At 52.8% G+C, this 23,571-nt stretch overlaps 1 protein-coding gene across 2 annotated transcripts in view; it reads left to right on the forward strand.

Moving 5' to 3' along the window:
• Window positions 1-7,984: 7,984 nt before the first annotated feature.
• The window catches only part of SYN1 (synapsin I), a 239,048-nt gene continuing 223,461 nt past the window's right edge, over window positions 7,985-23,571 (forward strand). Inside the window, exon 1 of one of the 2 annotated variants that reach the window (XM_077329430.1) lies at window positions 7,985-8,925. In XM_077329430.1, coding sequence (XP_077185545.1) covers window positions 8,525-8,925 — 401 coding nt within the window. In that variant the 5' untranslated portion in view covers window positions 7,985-8,524. The remainder of the gene's footprint in view (window positions 8,926-23,571) is intronic. The other variant, XM_077329429.1, reaches the window with a different exon arrangement.

Consider the following 23,571-nt stretch of genomic DNA (forward strand, 5'->3'; position numbering starts at 1 on the left):
GACCTGCAAGCGAGCCGGAGGGAGATCCTGCTCCTCAGAGGAGAATGACTCCAAGCTGGCTGTTCCGAGGAGGAAAAAAGAAAGGGCCAAGAGGTGGTTGGCCGTGGACTGCCTCTGTGCCATGCCCTTGCTGAGCCTTGGAGGTCCCCCATCCAAATACTAGCCAGGGGTGGCCCTGCTTAGCTTCTGAAATCTGACAAGATGGGGTTAGCCTGAGAAGAGGCTTTTGATTTTTTTTTTCCTTGTAAGAGTCTGGAGCAGGGAGGTCAGGCTGCCATTCTCGCCAGATGGGGGCAGTGAAGAGGAAAGCTCATTCTGCATTTCATAGCTTCAAGTCAGGACAGTCGGATCTTTTGAGTCTTGAAAATGTATCCCCTGAACATCCTGTTGGTCTCGGAGCTAGCTGTTCTACTGCAGACCCGTCCTCTAAAACTATTCTGGGGTGGGGTAAATGCTGCTTCTCTCCCCCCCCCAGCCTTTCCAATATGTTCCAATGAAGCCTGTTACGGTGTGCGTTGTATCTTTGCATGCTTTCAAGTGTTCTTGACAACACTTCCCCCACCTTCTGACTCACACAGAAGGACTCCGAGATCTCCTTTCTCACTCATGTCTGACAAAGGGAGTTTGGACTCTCTTAATTCAAAAGGAATCCTGTCTAAACATCCAGAAGAAGTTCCTGACAGTTAGAGCAGTTCTTCAGTGGAACAGACTTCCTCGGGAGGTGGTGGGTTCTCCATCTTTCAAGATTTTTAAACAGAGGCTGGATGGCCATATGACGGAGAGGCTGATTCTGTGAAAGCTCAAGGGGGTGGCAGGTGACAGTGGATGAGCGATTGGGATGTGAGTGTCCTGCATAGTGCAGGGGGTTAGACTAGATGACCCAGGAGATCCCTTCCAACTCTATGATTCTAAATTCTGTCTGAACATCCAGAAGTTCCTGACAGAGCAGTTTCTCAGTAGAACAGGCTTCCTCGGGAGGTGGTGGGTTCTCCATCTTTGGAGATTTTAAACAGAGGCTGATTTTGTGAAGGCTCAAGGGGGTGGCAGGTGATAATGGATGAGCGATAGGGTTGTGAGTGTCCTGCATAGTGCAGGGGGTTGGACTAGATGACCCAGGAGGCCCCTTCCAACTCTATGATTCTATGATTCCCGAGACTCTTGGCAGTCTCTTAAGGTGCTCCCATCTAGCTGTTCCTTGCAGGCGGGCATCCCTCCTTCTGGAATGGCCGATGCCATGTTCCTTAGGCTGCTGTTTTATCAGCCTGGATTTTGTCTGGATTGAGTTTCAGCGTGTCACCCCCTGCTAGCCCACTGCTGCTTCCCAGTCTCCTGCACAGGACATCCACTGGTTCACCTGACCCTGATGATATGGAGAAGGGAAGGGATGTCATTAAGACACTGGTGACCCTTGACTTGGGCTCTCTGTATGAAGAATTTGGCACCACACTGAGTGACAGTGAACCAAAAACTGGGGAGGGATCTGGAGGGCAGCAGGGGCTTATTTCTTTATCCATTTCCCGCCTTTGCCCCCAACGGAGTTCCAAAGAACATTCTTCTGGCCTCCATTTTATTCTCACAACAACCCTGCGAGGTAGGTTAGGCCAAGAGGAAGCGACTGGCCCAAGGTCACCCAGCGAGCTTCCGTGGCAGAGCAGGGACATGAACCTAAGTTTCCCTCATCCAACACTTTAACCTCTGCATCATGCTGGGCTTGGTTTTTTTTGCCTTTTGCAAAGCAAGAGACGGACAGAGGTGGTTTTGCCATTGCAACGGCCTTCAACCTCTTTGGTAGGCTCCCATCTAAATACCAACCAGGGCTGGTTCTCCTTAGCTTCTGAGACCTGCTGATATCGGGCTGGCCTCAGCCATCAAGGTCTGGGCAAAATAGTCAACTTGATGGTCAGCTACGTCATGGAGGTCACGGAAACCCTCATCCAGAAGTAACTGACTTCTATGTCATAATAGCCATTGTTTTCCTTGGTGGCCTCCCAGATAAACACTGGCCAAAGGTGACCCTACTTAGCTTCTGGGATCTGCCAGGATCAGGCTATCTGCGCTGTCCTGGTCAGGGTATTCTGCCTTGTAGAAAAGGCCACAAAGGGCTCAGTGGTGGAAGTTACCTGGAGAAGGACCTCAAAAGTATCAATCATGTTGAATACATAGCGGGTCAGATCGTTGCCTCGTTTTTAATAAGGCTCTTGTGCCTCGGACTGGGATGGAACCAACAGGCTTCCAACAGGTTGGGTTTCCTCTACCGCATGGGTTGAATTTCTGCCTTGGGCAGAGGCGCAAGCCCTGCTGAGCAAAAGCGGAAGCTGTAATGGCAGAGTGCTCAGTTCAGTTCAAGCTTTATTACAGTCATTCAGACCAGGTTGTATGAATTTAATACATAAAAGACCCAAAGAATATGGCCATTTAATATGATACAACGGCAGAGTGTCTGCAAGGAGATGGGAGGGACTGGCCCCAATGTCCCTGTTTGACCCCAGTGAAGACTCATTCCCCACTCGGCACCCGTTCAATGCACTTTGGGAGCTGACGTTCCTGTTTCGCCCTTGCTGCAAAAGTGCATCACCCCCCAAAGGGTGCGTGGAAGGAGCTTGGGGGAAGTTCACTTTCTCAGCAGGGCAATTCTCCCTGCCCCTCGCTGAATGGAACGTATGGTTAGGGCAACAGTGACCCCTAGTGGCAGGCAGCTGCTCCATCGACCTACCCCTGCAGTTGCTCCTTCCATCTTCCTCCGTCGCTCTCCTTATCGCTCTCCTTACGGACGGTGTTGCCCGGCACCTTTTCCTGGCCACTGGCTTTCCCCCAGCACTGCCCCTCTCCCCGCACTGCCTAGGGGCCGGGATTTCTAGGTTCCTTTCGGTACGGTTGTCATGGTGATCCCTGAGCAGAAAATCCTCTCCCTGCTCTGTCCTCCCGTCCTCCCCCCCCTCCGCCCCCACAGCAGGATCCCTCAGAGTTTCTGTGGCAGCATGCTGAGCCGTGCCCCCCCCATGCTCCTGATGGCAAGAAGGGGGGGGGATGCAGGGAAATGCGGCTACCCACCAAATAAGAAACTGGCGAACTCGCGCCCACCCGCAAGACCGCTTGTGCGATTCTGCACGGCCACGCACAGGCAACAGAACCAAACGTGCAGAATCATCGCAGAAATGCTCGGTCATGCATACAAATGCACGCTTCAATTATAGATGCTGCAGGGACGTTGCTTTTCACACGCACTGTTGCAGGGATCGGCTTGTCGAGATGCTGGCTTGATATACCTGGAACAGGTATGCTACCTGGGCTGCATTGTCAGGCACCCACAGGTGTGAGTGCAGGCCGGCACTTATGCCCACTCAATTAGAAGAAGGAGAAGGAAATCGAGAAGAAGGAGGAGGAAGAGGAGCAGAAGAAGAAGAGTTGGTTCCTATATGCCACTTTTCTCTAACCAAAGGAGTCTCAAAGCAGCTTACAGTCGCCTTCCCTTTCCTCTCCCCACAACAGACACCCTGTGAGGTGGGTGAGGCTGAGAGAACTCTGATATTACTGAAGAAGAAGAAGAGTTGGTTCTTATATGCCGCTTTTCTCTATCTGAAGGAGTCTCAAAGCAGCTTACAGTCATCTTCCCTTTCCTCTCCCCACAACAGACACCCTGTGAGGGAGGGGAGGCTGAGAGAGCCCTGAGATTACTGAAGAAAAAGAAGACTTGGTTCTTATATGCCGCTTTTCTCTCCCTGAAGGAGTCTCAAAGCAGCTTACAATTGCCTTCCCTTTCCTCTCCCCACAAGACACCCTGTGAGGTGGGTGAGGCTGGGAGAGCCCTGATATTTCTGCTCGGACAGAACAGCTTTCTCAGTACCGTGGCAAAGTCCAAGGTCCCCCAGCTGGCTGCATGTGGGGGAGCAGGGAATCAACCCCGGCTCGCCACATTAGAAGTCCACACTCCTAACCACTGCACCAAACTGGCTTTAGGAGCTGGACGTCAGGCTGCGCACGGAACACAACAGGGCCCTTTCCCCTTCCCTTCCTCAAGGCAACGGAATTCAGTTCGGCTTGACTTTTTAAGCAGCGTGATGAGGGTGTAATTTAAAACACCACCGAGCCAAGCAGACACACAGCCAGCCGAGTGTGTTATTAACACCTAAAGAGTCCCTGGCAGGTCTGGAAGTGAGACGTGCAATTACAGCATTTAGGGAGGAGGGAGGAGGCAAGGCGAGAACAGGAGAGCGTTCCCACCGGGCCAGTGGGAAATGCAGTCGCATTTACCGTCAACACGCTCTCTCTCTCAGGCACAAATCCGCAGCGCGCTCAGACGCTTTTTAATCGGGGCTCGGCAGACGCTGCGCTTGCTCCAGGGGTGGAAATGAAGTCCGTATCAAAATTCCTACAAAGAGCAGAGGCACTAAGCCTCTGGGTCCCAGAGCTGGGAGGCCACATCCGGGGAAGGCCTTGGCCTTTAAGCCCTGTTGCTGGATCTTCAGAGGAACTGGTTGGCCACTGTGTGAGACAGGAGGCTGGATTAATCGGACCACTGGTCTGATCCAGCAGGGCTACTCTGATGATCTTATGAAGGCCTGGCCTTTATGTCCTGTGGCTGGCCCTCTGGAGGAACTGGTTGGCCACTGTGTGAGACAGGATGCTGGACCAGGTGGACATCTAGCCTGATTCAGCAGGGCTCTTCTGGACTACCTTAGCAGTCTCCTGTCCCTATACTAATCAGGTCTGAGCCTCCTTAGTTTCTGAGATCAGACGAGATCTGGCTTTTGTTGTTAGTTGCGAAGTCATGTCCGAACCATCGCGACCCCCTGGACAAAGATCCTCCAGGCCTTCCTGTCCTCTACCATTCCCCGGAGCCCATTTAAGTTTGCACCGACTGCTTCAGTGACTCCATCCAGCCACCTCATTCTCTGTCGTCCCCTTCTTCTTTTGCCCTCGATCGCTCCCAGCCTTAGGCTCTTCTCCAGGGTGTCCTTCCTTCTCATGAAGTGGCCAAAGTATTTGAATTTCATCTTCAGGATCTGGCCTTCTAAGGAGCAGGCAGGGCTGATCTCCTCCAGGACTGACCGGTTTGTTCGCCTTGCAGTCCAAGGGACTCGCAAGAGTCTTCTCCAGCACCAGAGTTCAAAAGCATCAATTCTTTGACGCCCGGCCTTCCTTACGGTCCAACTTTCGCAGCCATACATTGCAACTGGGAAAACCATAGCCTTGACTAGACGCACTTTTATTGGCCGGGTGAACCTGATTCAAAATGCAATAAGTGTTTGGAGATTGTCAAATTGCAGAGGCAGATGTGAGGCTCAGATACAAGGAATCCGGAATGACAGGGTTCTCCTCTGATAACCATTCCGGCAACGGCTTCTACCCGCTTGAAATTGCTAGGTGCACCCATATCAACTTGGTTTGGTGCAGGAAAGTTCCTTGTTGGGAGCTGTGCAGGTAAATAAACAGGAAAGCCTGCCTGTCTCTCCTTCTAGATGGCACCTAGAACGTCATAGGGCTATAAGCAGGTTGGAATTTAGAATGCTGTTGGGGTACCTGTGAGTTTAGGGTCTCTATTGGAATTAGAAGGGGGAAGCGAGATGACGAGAAACAGGACTTAATCAGCACCACGGACAAGGCCTTGGGGATTTGCAGCACCAGGGACAGCGCAACCTGCTGGCTTGAAGGGCCTAACTCAGGGGTAGTCCAACTGCGGCCCTCCAGATGTCCATGGACTACAATTCCCAGGAGCCCCTGCCAGCGAACGCTGGCAGGGGCTCCTGGGAATTGTAGTCCATGGACATCTGGAGGGCCGCAGTTGGACTACCCCTGCCCTAACTGGATCCAGCCAGCTCTCTGGGACAGCCTGACTTGAATGCACGTTAGGGTGGCCTTGGTTCATTCTCTGGCATTCAGAAGACACGGGTGAATTGTGGCATGGACTCCATGGTCTTGCTCGCAATGAAACCAAAACCCATGCTGCCCTTGTTTTCAAGAGGCCCCAGGAAATGAACACCACATCTATGTTGTCCATAGATGTAGGATCATAGAATCCTAGAGTTGGAAGGGACCTCCTGGGTCATCTAGTCCAACCCCCTGCACTATGCAGGACACTCACAACCCTGTAAGTATTTGTTTGTTGTTAAAAACATTACCTTTCCTTTGCTGTTTTCCCGGCCTCCCCCCCACTCTTATGCTACAAGCTTAGAGCCTGCTTGAAGCCTGTCTTATGGGGGGGGGGGAAGGGGGAGAGGAAGAGTTCCAATTGTTTGTCCAGCCGCTCTCCCCAACAGAACTAATCCACAAAATTTATGTCTCCCCCTCTATATCTCCCCCCCACACTGAGGCAGAGCAGGGGAGCTTTCTGAAACGGGGCTCTGTTTCCTGAGCCAGTGTGGTGTCACGGTGCAGAGTGGCAGCTTCTAATCTGGAGAACCGAGTTTGACTCCCTGTTCCTCCACGTGCAGCCTGCTGAGTGACCTTCGGCTAGTCACAGTCCTGTTAGAGATGTTCTCACAGAGCAGTTCTGTCAGGGCTCTTTCAGCCTCACCTCCCTCACAGGGTGTCTGTTGGGGGGAGGGGAAGGGGAGGTGATTGTAAGCCGCTTTGAGACTCTTTCAGGCAGTAAAGAGCGGGGAACAAAAACCAAAACTAAACCCCAGCTCTTCTCTCCCCCCGCCCTCTTCTGTGATTACGGGATTCAAGCTGGGTCTGCAGAATGGAACATTCAGTCTTCAAGCACAGGATGCCTCGTTAAAACACCCCTCAAGCAGAAAACTAGCACATCAAGGGGGGGGGAAGAATCTAGTTCAATTTTGAGCCTGTCTTGCCAGTTCTCTACTTGAAGGGAGTATTTATAGGAGGAAAGCCTTCAAAGAAATGAGACACCCCACTTCTCTCTGCATTCTAAAATGATAAAGCTCATTTGGTGGGGGGGAATTGCCACCAAATTGCAGCCAGTGTATAGGGTCTTCAAGGAAAGAGATGAATGAAAAGGTTTAAGATTGTCTTCTTCTGTGCAGGAACCCTGGCTAGGAGTTGGAGGGAAGACCACCAAGGAAGTGCAGGGTTGTCACGCAGAGGCCGGCCATGGCAAACCACCTCGGTTCACCTCTTGCCATGACCTGGATGGCCCAGGCTGGCCTGATCTTGTTAGACCTCAGAAGGCAATCAGGCTAGTCCTTGGATGGGAGACCGCACAGGAAATCCAGCCTTGAAAACTCTGAGGAGTCACCACCAGCCAGCCAGCCATGACTTGGCAGCTTCCCTTTTTAAGACCACGCATATTAATGGAGCTATGCAAAAAAAAAAAAAAAAAAAAAGGCCCAGCCTGTGACCTTTGCATATGGGGGTGTACAGAAGCCCCCCTTCCCTTGTGGAGGACGTAAATAACACGTTAGGGGGAGCAGAAGGGTCCCGTCTGGCCTGAGCTCCTCAGATCTCAGCCACTCCGCAGGGACGGTGCTCGGATGGGACCCTGCCAGGGCCCGCTCTGCAGAGGCTGGCAACAGCGACCGGCCTCTGCTTCTCGGAAGCCTTGAAAGCCCAACGAGATTGCCCTGGAGTCAGCTACAGTTTGCCCACACTGAAGCAGGGAGCCTCTGTTTACTTCTGGGGAAGCCTCCCCTTAGGCCACCCTGAGCTCTGGGTTCTCTCCAGCCCTCCCCACCCGCCAGGGCCAGGCACTGGGCTAAACAAGCCCAAGCAGGAGAAGCCGGTGCCTCTGCACCGGAGCCAGGGGTTTCTCCTCGCTTACGAACCACCCCTGGCGTCGCTGGCCTCGGAGCTCCTCTCTGCGTTCCCCGCATCACCAGCTGCGGTCTCGGGGCTTCCGGCGCAGCCTCAGCATCCTTGTGTTTTCCATCCTTGCATCCCCGCATCCCTCCGCTCCTGGGTACCAGGGCCGTACCATCCTCGCCCGCCGGAGAGGGGGTGGGTGGGAACAAGGACGCCGGGCCCCTCCCCTCGGCTCATGGCGCAGCCCCGGACTGCTTTGGCGGAGGGAAGGGACCCAACCACTGCAGCGGTGGCGGGGGGAGGGGGGGAGCATTCGGAGAGCCCAAGCAGGGAGGGAGGGAGGGAAAAACGGATTAACCTGGCAGGGCTGGCGACTGGACGCCGCAGAAGGCTCCGGACTTGGGAGGAGCCGTGCAGGGCTGCTTCCCGCTCTCCCCACCCCACCCCCGCCCCAGTAGAGAGCCTCCCCCCCTCCCCCCAAGCGCAGGGGGCTTGCCCCCTCCCTCCTCCCCTGCAGATTCTCCCCGGAGAGAGACCGGCGCGGCACAAGGAGGCGGAGAGATCGGGGGTCGCGCCCTGCAAAGCGCGCAGGCCAGGAGAGCGGCTCGGGGAGAGCCGTCGAACGCAGCTCTCGGCGGGCCCTCCCTGCTAGGCGCGGGGCTGCCCCGGGAGGAGCGGCGTCGGAAGGGGGCCACCTGCTCCAGAGGAGACCCGCTCGACGGGGAGGGGGAGCTGCGGAAGACGCCCCCCAGCCGCCGAGGAGAAGAGACCCCCTTCGCCTCCCTCCCGCCCTCCCGCCCCGCCTGACCCCGCCGCCGCCAGGATGAATTACCTGCGGCGGCGCCTCTCCGACAGCAACTTCATGGCCAACCTGCCCAACGGCTACATGACCGACCTGCAGCGGCCGCAGCCCCCGCCGCCGCCCCCCAGCGCCACCTCGCCCTCCCCCGGCAGCCTCTCCCCGGCAGACCGCGCCCCCGCCGCCCCCAGCCCCGGAGCCCCCGCAGCAGCCGCCGCCGCCGCGGGAGGAGGAGGAGGAGGAGGAGGGGGCGCGGGCGGAGGGGGGGCCGGGGGCTTCTTCTCGTCCCTCTCCAACGCCGTCAAGCAGACCACCGCCGCCGCCGCCGCCACCTTCAGCGAGCAGGTGGGCGGCGTGGCCGGATCCGGAGGCTCCTCGGCCCGCGGCAAGGTGCTCCTGGTGGTCGACGAGCCAGGCACCGACTGGTAAGGGGACGCCGAGGGCAGGCGGAGGGCGGCCAGACCCCCTCCCCTTCTTCCCTCCCTCCCTCCCTCTACCCTCCTTCCCCTTCCTCCCCGTCTCATTCCATTTCCTTCCTCTTCCCTCCCTCCCTCTCTTCCTTCTCCCTCCACTTCCTCCCTCCCTCCCGCCTTCCCCCTCCTCCACTCCACTTCCTCCCTCCTTCTACCCTCCTTCCTCTCCCTCCCCTTCTCATTCCACTTCCTTCCTCTTCCTCCCTCCTTCTTCCCTTCCCTCCACTTCCTCCCTCCCTCCTTCCCCCTCCTCCCCTTCCCTCCACTTCCTCCCTCCCTCCTTCCCCCTCCTCCCCTTCCCTCCACTTCCTCCCTCCTTCTACCCCTTCCTCTCCTCATTCCACTCCCTTCCTTCCTCTTCCCTCCCTCTCTCCCTTCCTTCGCCATCCACTTCCTCCCTCCTCCCGCCTCCCCTTCACTCCACTTCCTTCTTCCTCCCTCCCTCCCTGTCAATTTCTTTCCTTGGTTCTTTCCACTTCCTTCCTCCTCACTCCACTTCCTTGTGCCGTCTCTTCTTCCTCCTCCTCGCCCCACTCCCTCCCTCCCTCCCCTCCTTTCTCCCCTTCCTTCCTCCCTTCCTCCTTCTTTCTCACTCCACTTCCTCCCTCCCTCCCTTTCCATTTCACTCCCTCCCTCCTTTAGTCCGCATCCTACCCCCCCAGGAAGTTTAGGCTTTGCCACCCAGTGCCAGGCAGTGGCAGACCACCTCTGAACGTCTCTGGCCTTGACTACCCTCTAGGGTTGTTGTGCCTGTCAATCTGTCCATCCATCTCCATTGCTTCTGCCAGTTCTTGCTTGTTCTGTCGGGAGGCCCTGCTCAAGAAGCTGTCTGGAAAGAACCAGGGGGGCCCAAAGAACAGGAAGGGGGGGACATTGGGGGGGGGGCTCACCCTCCTCTCTGGCCATGATGGCCCATCAGCCCTCAGACTGGGGGTGGGGAGCTGAGCCCAGGTATGTTCTGGGTCAATTTATAATTAAGAGCAGAGGTAGTCAAACTGCGGCCCTCCAGATGTCCATGGACTACAATTCCCATGAGCCCCTGCCAGCGTTTGCTGGCAGGGGCTCATGGGAATTGTAGTCCATGGACATCTGGAGGGCCGCAGTTTGACTACCCCTGATTAAGAGGGAAGAGGCTGGAGGGGGTACTCTCAGGTGACTTGGGGGGGGGCAGGGTTGCTGGTGTAGGAGTGAGATGCTAAAGCCAATGCCAAGGGCTTTGGTACACAGCTCAGAGCAGTCAAGGACAAGGGCATTGGAACGGCAGAGAAATTTCGGTAATACTGATTTGGAAAAAATCACAGGAACACGGGAAGCCACCTTATACTGAATCAGGCCCTTGGTCCATCAAAGTCAGTGTGGTCTAAAGCCATCAGCAGTTCTTCAGTGTCTCTCCAGGGACAGCCAGCTTGGGGTGGTGGTTAAGAGTGGCGGTGGCCTCTGACCTGGAGAACTGGGTTTGATTCCCCTCTCTTCTACATGCAGCCAGCTGGGTGACCTTGGGCTAGTCACAGTCCTGATAGAGCTCTCTCAGCCCCGCCGACCTCTCAGGGTGTCTGTCATGGGGAGAGGAAGGGAAAGGGATTGTCAGCCACCTTGAGACTGCTTTAGGTAGTGAAAAGCGGGGTATAGAGACTTCAAGCAGAGGTCTTTCCCATCACCCATTGCCAGATCTTTTAAACGGGCAGGACCTGGGATTGAACCTGGAACCTTCTGAATACAGCTTTCTCATTTCTGAAAAAGCAGGTTTCTCATTCCAGACAGCTTTCTCATTCCTGAATGGGTGGGGATGGTGGGTTAAAGGTTCAGAGTGGCAGTTTATTGCTTGGCATGCAGAAGGCCCCAGGTTCAATCCCTGGCATCTCCAGCTAAAAAGACAAGGTGATGGGAAAGACCCTTGCGAGAGTCCCTGGACAGTTGCTGCTTGTCTCAGTAGACAGTACCTGCTCTTGATGGACCCAGGGTCTGATTAGGCCTAAGACAGCTTTATGTATGAGGTCAACCACTTGGTTGCATTATTCGAACAGGGGAAGGGGAATTCCCTGGCAAGGACCACAACCTTAAAGAATACCCTGCAGGTTTAATTTTGAAACCGATTAGAACCAGTGTGGCGTAACGGTTACAAGTGTTGGACTAGTATCTGAGAGATCCAGGTTCGAATCCCTGTTCGTGCTGTGGAAGCTTACTCGGTGACCTTGTGCTGGTTGCATTCTCTTGACCTAGCCTTCCTCATAGGGTTGTTGTGAAGATAAAATGGAGGAGAAGAGAACGAGGGAAGCTGCCTTAGGTCTCCCTTGGGGAAAAAGGTGGGGTATAAAACAATGAAATAAAGAAAGATAGAAACTCACCACCCGGAATCGGCTAGAAACCCCAAGCATGGTGTAAAGCAGGTTCTTATTCTATCTATATGACTTCCATTGCTGAGTTCAATTCCACTTCACTTCGTGAACACCACCTTTTTGCCCAACCTTACCATCCCCTTGCCTGTGGTTCTTGCCCTCTGCTAGCTGTCGAGGGCCATTCTGGCCTTTAAACTCTTTTGTAAATAGTCCTCCAGCTTCCCAGAAGCCAAAAGGTCAGAGTAGGCATCGTGTAATTGGGGCCACCTTCTTGGGACAAATGGGGCCAGGCAATCAAGGAGCACCAGGCCCACAGGCATCAGGCCCCTTCGTCCGAATTCCAGTGCAAGAATCCTAGCCGGGATGGGTGCTTGTGTCTTCAGGGCCCCCCCAGTTGCTTCCGACATACGGCGATCCTATGGATTATTTAATTATTTAATAATGAATATACCGTCCCTCTCAAACCTGTCTTCTCGGGGAATGAGTCATCTCCCAAATTTCCTGCTGTTAATAGCCTTGCTCGGGTCTTGCAGACTAAGGGGCGTGGCTTTGTTGACTGACTCCACCCATCTTGCCTGGGGTCTGCCTCTTTTCCTGCTGCCTTGAACTTTTCTTAGCCGTATTGTCTTTTCCGATGATGCTTCTCTTTTCATAATGTGATTAAATTGTGATAGCGTCAGTGTGTCTGTATCTTATTTTGAAGGGATGTTTAAACATTACCATAGCGATCAGAGAGCGTTAGGGCAGTGGTTGAGAGTAGAGGAGTAAACTACCCCCCCCCCCCAGGCCTCAGTAAAAGGCGTTGAGTGGTCCCCGGTGAGTGGTCCCCGGCGTTGAGTGGTCCCCGGTGATAAAAAGGTTGGGGACCACTGCTGCAGGGCACTCATGCCTTGAATAAATTTTTGTTGGTCTTAAAGGTGCTATAGGACTCTGATTTTGTTGTGCTCCATGAAGGGATACTGGAAAGATATTTTTTTAAATATCTGTTGAATTGACATTTCGTCATATATGTATTAATGGGTTGGTTTATATGTGTTGTGCACCGCCCTGAGCCAGACAGGGAAGGGCGGCATACAATAATGATGATGATGATAATTAATTAATTAATTCATAATTAGATTTATATACCGCCGGTCCCAGCCAGCCGGCACGTGGCTGTTCACAACATAAGTGAAACATCCCTCGATAAGAACAGAACCATTAAAAATATCCCAACGTACAATATCCCCCAAATAGACATAAAAACAACAACTACTGCTACTACAATAAATGCATCGCCCCTGTGTCTCTTGGTGTGAAGAACAGCTTACCAATTGGAAGGACCTTTCCCCCCCTTCTGTCCTTAATATCTATGCCAGGGAAGCTTTAGCCTGTGCTCTCCCAAAATAGTTTAATTCAAGATAACGGAAGGGCAAGAGAAGGCAGTGGAGGGAGGGAGGGAGGGTCAGGTCTCCACCAGCCCTTGTGATGGGTTTTGATCCTGCTCTTCAGATGAAAGTAGCACACACACGCTAAGTTGCTTTGTGTGTGTGTGTGTGTGTGTGTGTGTATATATATAGGGATTTTAAAAATTCAGCTCTTCTGCTTAGCTTTGGAATTGACGGCCTCAGGATATAACCGAGGGCCAGTTGCATAACCAGATTAGGAAATCAACTAAACAAATACATGGAGGATAGAAAGATGTGGAGGGGGGGGGAGGCCTCTTAACACAATGCGGACTCGCAAAAAAAACTGTGGAGAGATCAAAGTGAGCAGGATGAGTCACGAGGTGTAATTTCGCTTCCCGCAGAAGACGCCGGAGGTCTGTTGCTGTGTGTGCCATAATCCCCCCCTTAAAAATCCATCTGTATCCCCAGTAGCATATTGGAAGCTGTTACTGAAACCTTTGAACAGGAGAGAAATGTGGGGGGCAAAATCCATCGACACCCTGGAGGCCCGCACAACTGGGAAGACATGGGGTTTGCTTTCATGGGTTGCTTTAGAAGGGGAGGGTCTGAGAAGGATGGAGGGGACCCCTAGAGGGAATTTTTATCTGGGGGCACATGGTGGCTTTCAGCAGCTCTACCCCGGAATGGTGGCTTAGACTTGACCTCACTGTGAGTTCAAAGCCCTGAAGGACTCAAGCTGTTTAGAGAGACTGTTCCCCATGGCTCGCTTGTGTTGGGAGGTACCCTGCATAGCATCTAATAGTAGCCAATCCCACTGCCAGATACAGGATACTGGGCTGATGTCTGTCTGTCTGTCAGTCAGTCAATCAATCAATCAATCAATCAATCAATCAATCAATCAATCAGTCTGTTGCCCATCCACACTCCTGTCCATTTGTCTGTTTTTCTATCTTTTCATCCATCAATCCATCCATCCATCCATCCATCCATCCATCCATCTGTTTTTCTATCTGTTCATCCATCCGTCCATCCATCTGCCTGCTTGCCTCTCTTTCCATCCAGCTGCCTATCTGTCCATCTGTCTGTCCATCTCTGTCAGCCATCCATCCATCCATCCATCCATCCATCCATCCATCCATCCATCCATCCATCCATCCATCCATCCATTTGTCAATCTATCCATCCATCTGTCTTTCTGTCTATTCGTCCGTCCGTCCGTCCGTCCGTCCATCCATCCATCCATCCATCCATCCATCCATCCATCCATCCATCCATCCACCTGTCTGCCTATCTGTCTGTCTGTCTGTTCGTCTGTCTATCTATCGGTGTATTCGTGATGAGATGGCACACCAGAAGTAAGTTCCTTCCAGATCAGTCAAGATCCCTCCTTGAAGCCCTTGAGCGATACACGCTGGGCCTTGATCTAGAGGCAAAGAACTGGAAGAAAAGCCTGGCTCGTCTTTCCTTGCAGCGGCCGTGGGGCCGCTCCGGCCTGCCCCCTCAGTGGTGTGTGTCCGCACATTATCCCAGCCAGTCTCCAGACAGAAGCCACTTCACCAAAGGCAGGTTGCTCAGAATTTTTATGGGCTGTTCGCATTTTGAGAGCTCTGCTCTCAATGAGTGGACGGCTGGGTATGTGGATACAGATAGGTCTGTAATGCACACCTGATTTTGAGAAGGCTGTCCAAACACACTTGAATTAATTCTACGTGGAATTGCCAATTCTGGGTAGGAAACTTTGCGGAGGGGGGTGCAGCCTTGTGAGGGTATGGTTTGGGAAGGGAAGTGGAGGGACTTCACTGGGATACAATAAACCCACCCACTTAGAGTCCAGCCATTTGCTTCAGTGGGCAACTGGATGCTGAAATCTGGAGATCAGGAGTAATTTTGGGAGAGCTCCAGGGCCCACCTTTAGTTCAGAAACACTATCTTACCTGATTTGTTTTTTTTTAAATGTCTTCTATCTAGAAGCAGCAAAATCCATCTCCCTCCCTCCATCCCTCCCTCTTTTCCCTCCATCCCTCCTTCCTTCTATCCATTCATCCTTCCTTCCCTCCATCCTTTTCCTTCCTTCCCTCCATCCTTTTCCTTCCTTCCTTCCATTCCTCCATCCTTCCTTCCTTCCTTCCTTCCTTCCTTCCTTCCTTCCTTCCTTCCTTCCTTCCTTCCTTCCTTCCTTCCTTCCTTCCTTCCATTCCTCCATCCTTCTATCCATTCTTCCTTCCTTCCTTCCTTCCTTCCTTCCTTCCTTCCTTCCTTCCTTCCTTCCTTCCTTCCTTCCTTCCTTCCTTCCTTCCTTCCTTCCTTCCTTCCTTCTATTCATCCCTCCTTCCTTCTATCCATCCCTCCTTCATTCCTTCCTTCCTTCCTTCCCCTCCGCTCCCCTCCCCTCCCCCAATAAGGCTGTTTTGCAAAACGTATAGCAGATGGTGTTATTTTCGCTGTCATGCCAACTCTGATAAAATGGAGACTGCTTTGTGGATAATGGGGGCCATTAAGTATCAGAGGCCTCGCTTCCTACCAACCTAATGCATAGCTAGGCAAAAGCAGACCGGCTCTTCCAGGAATGCTGTTCCCAAGGTCCCTCCGCTTGCTTCTGAAGGGAACTCCAGCGTAGTATAGCTGGCATTCCTCCAAGGTCAGTGAACTTCGGATGGAGCAAGGGTTGTCGTTTTAATTGTTGGGGGAGGAGAGTGCAGGAATTCTCTGCTTTTAGCAACAGTGTGGTGGAGAGATGTTTTGTCCTAGCATACAAGAAGGGCTAGGGAAGGCTTCTTCTGCTGAAATTCCTATGTAAGGGCCACAACAGGGTTATAGGTGAGACAGGATGGACTAGAAATCAGGGGTGGCCAAACTAAAGTTTTGCCTGCCTGTGGACTACAGTTTCCATGACCTCATGGGCATCTGGAAAGAGACAGATTAGCCACCCCTTGACTAGGTGGTCTGATCCAGCAGTGTTCTTCTGATGTTCCAAAACATGAATCATAGAATCATAGAATCATAGAGTTGGAAGGCGCCACAGAGGCCATCTAGTCCAACCCCCTGCTCAACGCAGGATTAGCCCTAAGCATCCTAAAGCATCCAAGAAAAGTGTGTATCCAACCTTTGCTTGAAGGCTGCCAGTGAGGGGGAGCTCACCACCTCCTTAGGCAGCCTATTCCACTGCTGAACTACTCTGACTGGTAAAAATTTTTTCCTGATATCTAGCCTATATCGTTGTACTTGAAGTTTAAACCCATTACTGCGTGTCCATTACTGCAAGGGCCTGCAGGGAAAACTCCCAGGTTCTGGTTATCGGATTCTTTAATCCAGTCTCTTGATCCCCTGAGACAGGACCAGGAAGCACAGGGATCTTGCTGGAGCTCTGTGGAGATCTTGAGGGAGGTGGGTTGGGGGTGGCAGCATCCTCTTAACTGGTTTGAACCTTAAGATGCCTTCAGCGGGATGCTTGGTGGGGGGAAAGGAATTAGGTCTCATTAAGGTGGTAAATGGTTGTCTGGGGTACATCACATTTGGACTGCACTTTGGGGCCCATCAGGTAAAATGCCTCTCTAAAAAAAACAATTGCCTGAGTATAGAAAAAGTAGTGTAAGAACACAAGAAGAGTCCTGCTGGATCAGACTAGAGGTCCATCTGGTCCAACATCCTGTCTCACACAGTGGCCAACCAGTTCCTCTGGAGGACCAACAACAGGGCAGAGAGGCCGAGGCCTTCATGAGAACATCAGAAGAGCCCTGCTGGATCAGACCAGGGGCCCATCTAGTCCAGCATCCAGTCTCACACAGTGGCCAACCAGTTCCTCTGGAGGGCGTGGAGACCAAAGCCTTCCCCTGATGTTACCTCTTGGCTCTGAGATTCAGAGGATTAGTGCCTCTGAAAGTGGAGGTTTTCCTTGGTCACCGTGATTCGTAGCCACTGATAAATGTATCCTTCATGAATCTATCTAATCCCCTTTGAAAGCTGTTTATTCCTGTGGCCATCACTAGGTCCTAGAATCATAGAATCACAAAACCATAGAGTTGGAAGGGGCCATACAGGCCATCTAGTCCAACCCCCTGCTCAACGCAGGATCAGCCCTAAGCATCCTAAAGCATCTTAAAGTCCTCTTGCAGTGAACCCCACATTTTAATCCCTCTCATCTAAAGTAGAGTAGTGTCTGATTCTTCGGCCTGCAGCTTCCCTGCAGATGCCTCTGTGCCTCCATACATGCTGCAGGCGTCACGGGAGGCGAGGTCCTGCACCGACAATATCTGACCCATCAGATGCCCAAACCCTTTCCCCTCCGGTTGGTTTGGTTGGGGACCGCTGGAATGCCTCCTTCCACCGAAATCAACGGGCAGTCACAGCGCCTGACTCTCCGGCTCAGACCGAGCCCTTTGGATCAGACCCAAAAAGGTTTCTGGCTTAGGGGTGTGTCCCAATGTGAGGTTTTAAATCAGCTTTCCCTTAAATCTGTTTGTAATGCGAATGTAAAGCCAGCTTGGACTATGCTGCCCATGTGATTCCTGTGCTGTGTTTTTGGAGGGGAAGTAAATACACAGCGGAAGAGCAGTCTGAGGTACATGCGGGTCGCCAAAGCCGGAAATGTCACCATCTCTCAGTCAGGAAACCCCTGAAGTAGTGAGGGTAGAGCCTGGGAAGGATGGGGTTTGGGGAAAGGAATGCCAACGTCCAGGAAGTCAACCAAAATCAGTTCCCTGGGAGAAAAAGGCTGCTGGGAGCCAGTGTGGTGTAGTGGTTAAAGAGCCTCTAATCTGGAGAGCCGGGTTCCATTCACCACTCCTCCACATGCTGGGTCACCTTGGGCTAGTCACAGTTCTCTCAGAGCTGTTTTTGCAAAGCAGTAGGTGCCTACCTCGCAGGGTGTTTGTTGGGGAAGAGGAACGGAAGGTGATTTGTATTATGCTTCCCTAGGAGAGCCAGCTTGGTGGAGTGGTTAGGAGTGCGGACTTCTGATCTGGCAAGCCGGGTTTGATTCCACGCTCCTCCTCCACATGCAGCCAGCTGGGTGACGTTTTGCTTGCCACAGCACTGATAGAGCTGTTCTGACCGAGCTGGAATATCAGGGCTCTCTTAGTCTCACCCACCTCACAGGGTGTCTGTTGTGGGGAGAGGAAAGGGAAGGCGACTGTAAGCCACTTTGAGACTCCCTCGGGTAGAGAAAAGCGGCATATAAGGACCAATTCTTCTTCTTCTTCAGTAATATCAGGGCTCTCTTAGCCTCCCCTCCCTCACAGGGTGTCTGTTGTGGGGAGAGGAAGGGAAGGCGACTGTAAGCCACTTTGAGATTCCTTCGGGTAGAGAAAAGTGGCAGTTAAGAACCTTCTTCTTCAGTAATATCAGGGCTCTCTCAGCCTCACCTCCCTCACAGGGTGTCTGTTGTGGGGAGAGGAAAGGGAAGGTGAATGGAAGCCGCTTTGAGGCTCCTTCGGGTAGAGGAAAGCGCTATGAGAGTCCTTCAGGTAGAGAAAAGCGGCATATAAGAACCAATTCTTCTTCTTCTTCTTCTTCTTCTTCTTCTTCTTCTTCTTCTTCAGTAATCTCAGGGCTCTCTCAGCCTCACCCACCTCACAGGGTGTCTGTTGTGGGGAGAGGAAAGGGAAGGGGGCCATTAAGCAGCCATATCCTCTGGGAGAACTGACCTGTGTAATTCGGAGTTTGGTTGTGATTTCGGCAGAGCTCCAGAACCCCCGTGGAGTTTTACTAACAGGTTTATTTAGAAACGCAGCGGACCCAAAAAATACAAGAGAAGGCCCCTGCTTCAGTCCTTTTAGCAATAATGCAGTAAATCACAAGCACTAAGCAACTACTGTGCATAAATTTCTCAGTGCGATGCTGCAAATGATGTATTTGCTTTAACATTGTAAATATGGACTTTTAAAGGGCAGCATCTTGTTTGCTGAGCAATAGTATAAATTGAATACTGACAACACAGGTTCAATATCAAACAAGCCACTGGTTGAGGCTGTGTTTCGAAGTGATTCTTCCTCAGTGATGGTAAATTTCGAAATGCAAAAAGCCTTCAGCTTTGCGTGCATGCATGCTGCATTATCGACAGTCTGGCTGCACAGATTTTGGAGCCATTTTCAGTTTTTTGGATGCTGAAAAGCTCCTTTGCAGGTCCTGTTTCTAGTCTCGTTGGCCTGGAGGAGACTGGATTCTTAAAATTATTATTACAAGTCAGTCAGTGCCGTCTGATTTCGTACCATCCCTGCCCTTTATCCCGCTTACTGTAAGCCACCCCTATTCGGTACCATCTGTGGGACTTTGACAGACGATCCTATTCTGGGATCTGTGGTTCGTGGCGTGTGTTCACCGCCGCCTCCCGCTTTATCGTTCCTAATGGTATAGTCCCTCCTACTTGCTCTCTCCTTCCACCCCTGCTCCTTCTGTTCCCACCTGGTGCCGGCCTAGAAGAGCCTGCGACTCCCGTCTGTGCCAGCTGCCGTCCTGCAGCTCTTGGCCTGGAGATGGCCGGGCTAGGGAGGGGCAGGCGACTGAGCCGCGGGGTCCTTCCGAGGGGGCAGGGGCTGAGGAACGGGGCCGACCCGTGACATCTGCGTCTGGGAGCTGGGAGGCCGGATTCCAGGGAATGGACGCGTGCCAAGTTTATTCTGCGAATTAGCAAGATGTGATTTCTCCGGCCGGGGTGGGTCAACCCCAAGCAAGTGCCGCTGCCAACGCAGAGATTGTCACTGGTGGCCAATTAGACATCTATTCTGCATTGGCTCCTTGCTTTCTAGTGATCTGACTGCAGTATCGGAGGATGGTGATCGTCTGTTTGACGAAAGGTGGGATGCTTGGCAGGCAGAGGCTGATTCCGTTATATGTTCGTGCTTGTGCAAAGGTCATCCTCCCTCCCACCCCTCTCCAAAAAAAAAAAAAAGACCAACTATTGCAAAGGGCTGTATGTATCCAATTCTGAATTGGGAAATTCCTGGAGATTTGGAGGACAGGATTTGGGGTGGGGGGGGGAGGGGACCTCAGCAGGCTATAATACCGTGCAGCCCCCCTTCCAAAGCAGCCATTTTCCTCAGGGGAACGGAACGTTATTGTCTGGAAATCAGCAGCAGTTCTGGAAGATCTCAAGGCCTTTCCTGGAGGATGGCAACCAGTTTTCTGGCAACCGCAGTGTCCTGCGGAACCTCGGACAGTTCCGCAGAGCTTGTAAAACGGAGTTGTTCCGCCGGGCCTGTGGTTGAGGCCTTGAAAATGACGTCTACAATTCCGCTGACCCCCATGACCATCTGTTATATCAAATTAATCATTACCTGGCACCCCTTCGGCTCCCCTCTGAGCAGAAGACGGCCTAGGGCTCAGGGTGGCCAGGGGCTCATGAGAATTGTAGTCCATGGACATCGGGAGCAGCTAGGTAAATTAGTTTTAGTTTAATATTGTGTGTTTTTTAATTAAATGTAAATTGCGCTTAGCCCTGGGCGATGGCTGGTATATAAATACAAACAGACAGACAGACAGACAGACACACACACACAAATAAAATGAATTAGCCATGATAATTAGAAAGGAACCTCTGTGGACAGAGGCACTATACCATAGTGTGGATTCTAAGCAGGATGAGAGGAATTGGGTGGGCTGGATGGGACAGTGGGCTTGGGGCTGGGACAGGGGCTGCATCTGTCGGCAAAGATAAAAGCTGTTCTGTGGCAGGTGTTGCACAATGGATAGAATTCCTCGATCTAGATTGGGGGGATACCTGGAGATTTGGGGGTGGGGTGGAGCCTGAGGAGAGCAGATGTTGGGGACGGGAGACATCTCAGCAAGGTACAATGCTACAGAGCCCTCCTCCCCAAAGCAGGCATTTCCTCCAGGGGAAATGCACAAAAAAGACCCATCAGCCGGGATATCTCCAGGTGCCACCTGGAGGCAGGCAACCAAACCGACGGGACAGCCACTCTCAGCTCTGGGCTGCAGGTAGGACAGGCCTTCCGTTTCAGCTTGTGAGATGAGAACAAAACAGCTGAGAAGAGAGACTCCCTGATCTTGTTAATGAAATTAAGGTTGCTAGCTGCAGAATTTCCTGGCTGTCTGGGGGCAGTGCATGGGGAGGGCGGAGTTTCAAGAGGGGGAGGAGCTCAGCTGGGAGGTGACGCCAAGACACCTGGCTCTCCAAAGCTCCCATTTCCTCATGGGGAACAGATGTCTCTGTTCTGGAGATCAGCTGTAACTCGGCAAGAACGCCAGGCCCTGCCTTGAGGATGGCAAGGCTGGGTGAGATGCAGACCGAAGAAGACCGATTTGTTGCGATTGGGATATATAAAAATGCCCCTTGTCTTGAGAGGACTGCGAGTGGCTCGTAGCCCCAAGGTATGGATGGAACACTCTGTCTGGAGAAGTGAGCACTCTTGGTGTTTGCGGGGGGGGGGGGACAACAACAGTGGGAGGGCCTCTGAAGTTCTGGCCTCACTGGTGGACCTCCTGATGGTTCCTGGGTTTTGGCTACTGTGTGACACAGAGTGTTGGACTGGATGGGCCCTTGGCCTGACCCAACATGGCTTCTCTTATGTTCGTAATACCATTGGTGGACCTCCTGATGGCTCCTGGGTTTTGGACACTATGTGACACAGAGTGTTGGACTGGATGGGCCATTGGCCTGATCCAACATGGCTTCTCTTAGGGTCTTAAGGCTGCTAGTGGACCTCCTGATGGCCCTTGGGTTTTGGCCACTGTGACACAGAGTGTTGGATTGGATGGGCCATTGGCCTGATCCAACATGGCTTCTCTTATGTTCTTAATACCACTGATAGACCTACTGATGGCCCCTGGGTTTTGGCCACTGTGGATAACGAAGATCAGTTCCTCTGGATTAAATAGCTGCTTTGAAGGGTGGATTCCATGCCATTGTAACCTGCTGAAGTCCCTGCCTTCCCCATGCTCTGCCCCATCAATTCTCCAGGTATTTCCCAACCCAGAGCTGGAAACACTAGTTGCAGACTTTCAAGGGGGTCCTTCGAGATCTCTTTGCAATTACAGCTGCTCTCTAGGCCGTTTTGGTTTAATTGTTAGGAGCAGCAGCCTATAATCTGGAAAACCGAGTTTGATTCCCCAGCCAGCTGGCTGACCTTGGGCTAGTCACAGTTCTCTTGGGGCTCTCTCAGCCCCACTTCCCTCACTGGGTGTCTTTTATGGGGAGAGGAAGGGTAAGCAATTACAGGCCGCTTTCAGACTCCTTTGGGAAGTGAAAAACAGGGTACAGACCCCCCCACTCCCAGCTCTTCTTCTACGGACTACAGGAACTGTTTCCCCTTGTGGCTTGGGAGGGCAGCCTCTCTGGGATTAGGCCCTGCTGAGGTTCTTCAGGAATTTCTCAACCCAATTGGCAACCCAAACTCTAATGGAGATTGGCAGTGAATTCCCTGAGCTCAATAACCTAAGTGAGTCCAATCTTGTCAGAGCTCAGAATCTAAACAGGGGTCAACCCTGATCAGTACTTGGATGGGAGTCCCCCAAGGACACTGAAGGTGCCTACTAGCAGCAGGCCATTGCAAACGCCTTGAAAACAGGGCTGCCTGCTTGGGCGGTGGGAGAAACAGGAGCCTGAGGAGGGGGTTATTCGGGGAGGGGGGAGACATCAGTGAGCTGGAATACCACAGAGTCCACCCCCCAAGCAGCCCTTTTCTACAGGGGAACCGATCTCCGATAGCTGGAGACCAGTTTGTCATTTCACAAGCTCCCCAGGCCCCACCTGGAGTGAAAAACAGGGTGGGGGGAATGTTGGCAGCTGGCAAAAAACCAAACTATGGCTTAAGGCAGCCCACTAATGTGGAGATCGGCAGCTCTGTCTACCAGACTGCATTTTAAGAACGTGTTCCCCCGGCCCTCCCCAAACTTGGTTTCCTCCATCGCCCCAGCAGGCTCGCAGCTTCAGCCCGCCTGAACTCCTCGGGCGCAAGACACCCCAGCTGGCTTTTGTCAGAGGAGGCTGCGGATTCCGGCTGGGAAGGATATGTCAGCATGCGTCAGGATGCAAAGGCTGGTGTTTCGCAGCAGGGCCAGACGGAGGGGGTCACCGTGCCCTGACAGCCCTGGCAGATGCAGACGGCCCTACGGAGCCGCCTCGGGGGCGCGCCTCCCCTGCCGTCTCCTGCCGGGCGTGCAGAGCTGTGCCGAACAGGCGATGATCAAAAGCCGCCTGGGCTTCATCCCAGCTGCCTGGCGCTCTTCCACGTTCTTCCCCAGGCAATGGTCCTCCCCAGCCTCTGATGTGACCAGATCCCCATGAGCCATTTGCTCTGCCTGTCTCCTTATTGTCGGTGTCATGATGGCACGGATCGCCTTTTGGGAGCTGAGCGGCGCCGTCACCCAGCCAGAATCTTACCGGATTGCTATTGTGTTGCTTGAAGGATGGAAAGTCGGGGTGGGGGGTGGGTCAAATCCATCTTTGCTGCCGTAGTGGGGTTGCTTAGAAGAAGAAGAGCTGGTTCTTATATGTCGCTTTTCTCTACACGAAGGAGTCTCAAAGCGGATTACATTCGCCTTCCCTTCCTCTCCCCACAACAGACACCCTGTGAGGGAGGTGAGGCTGAGGGAGCCCTGATATTCCTGCTCAGTCAGAACAGTTTTATCAATGCCGTGGCTAGCCCAAGGTCACCCAGCTGGCTGCATATTCGGGAGCGCAAAATGAAACCTAGCTCCTCAGATTAGAAGTCCGCACTCCTAACCACTATACCAAACTGCCTAGGAGGACCTGGAGGTCCCTTAGTTTTACAGCTCACCTCCAGGTGTTATAGATCGGTTCCCATGGAGAACATGGCTTACTTTGGGGGGATGGGACTCCATAGCATTCTACTCTACTGAGGCCAACCTCCAGGTGGAATCTGGAGATCTGGAATTACAAGGGATCTCTAGCCAATCCA

This window comes from Paroedura picta, chromosome 3 (assembly GCF_049243985.1).
Source record: "Paroedura picta isolate Pp20150507F chromosome 3, Ppicta_v3.0, whole genome shotgun sequence".
In the NCBI taxonomy this organism is placed as follows: Eukaryota; Metazoa; Chordata; class Lepidosauria; order Squamata; family Gekkonidae; genus Paroedura; species Paroedura picta.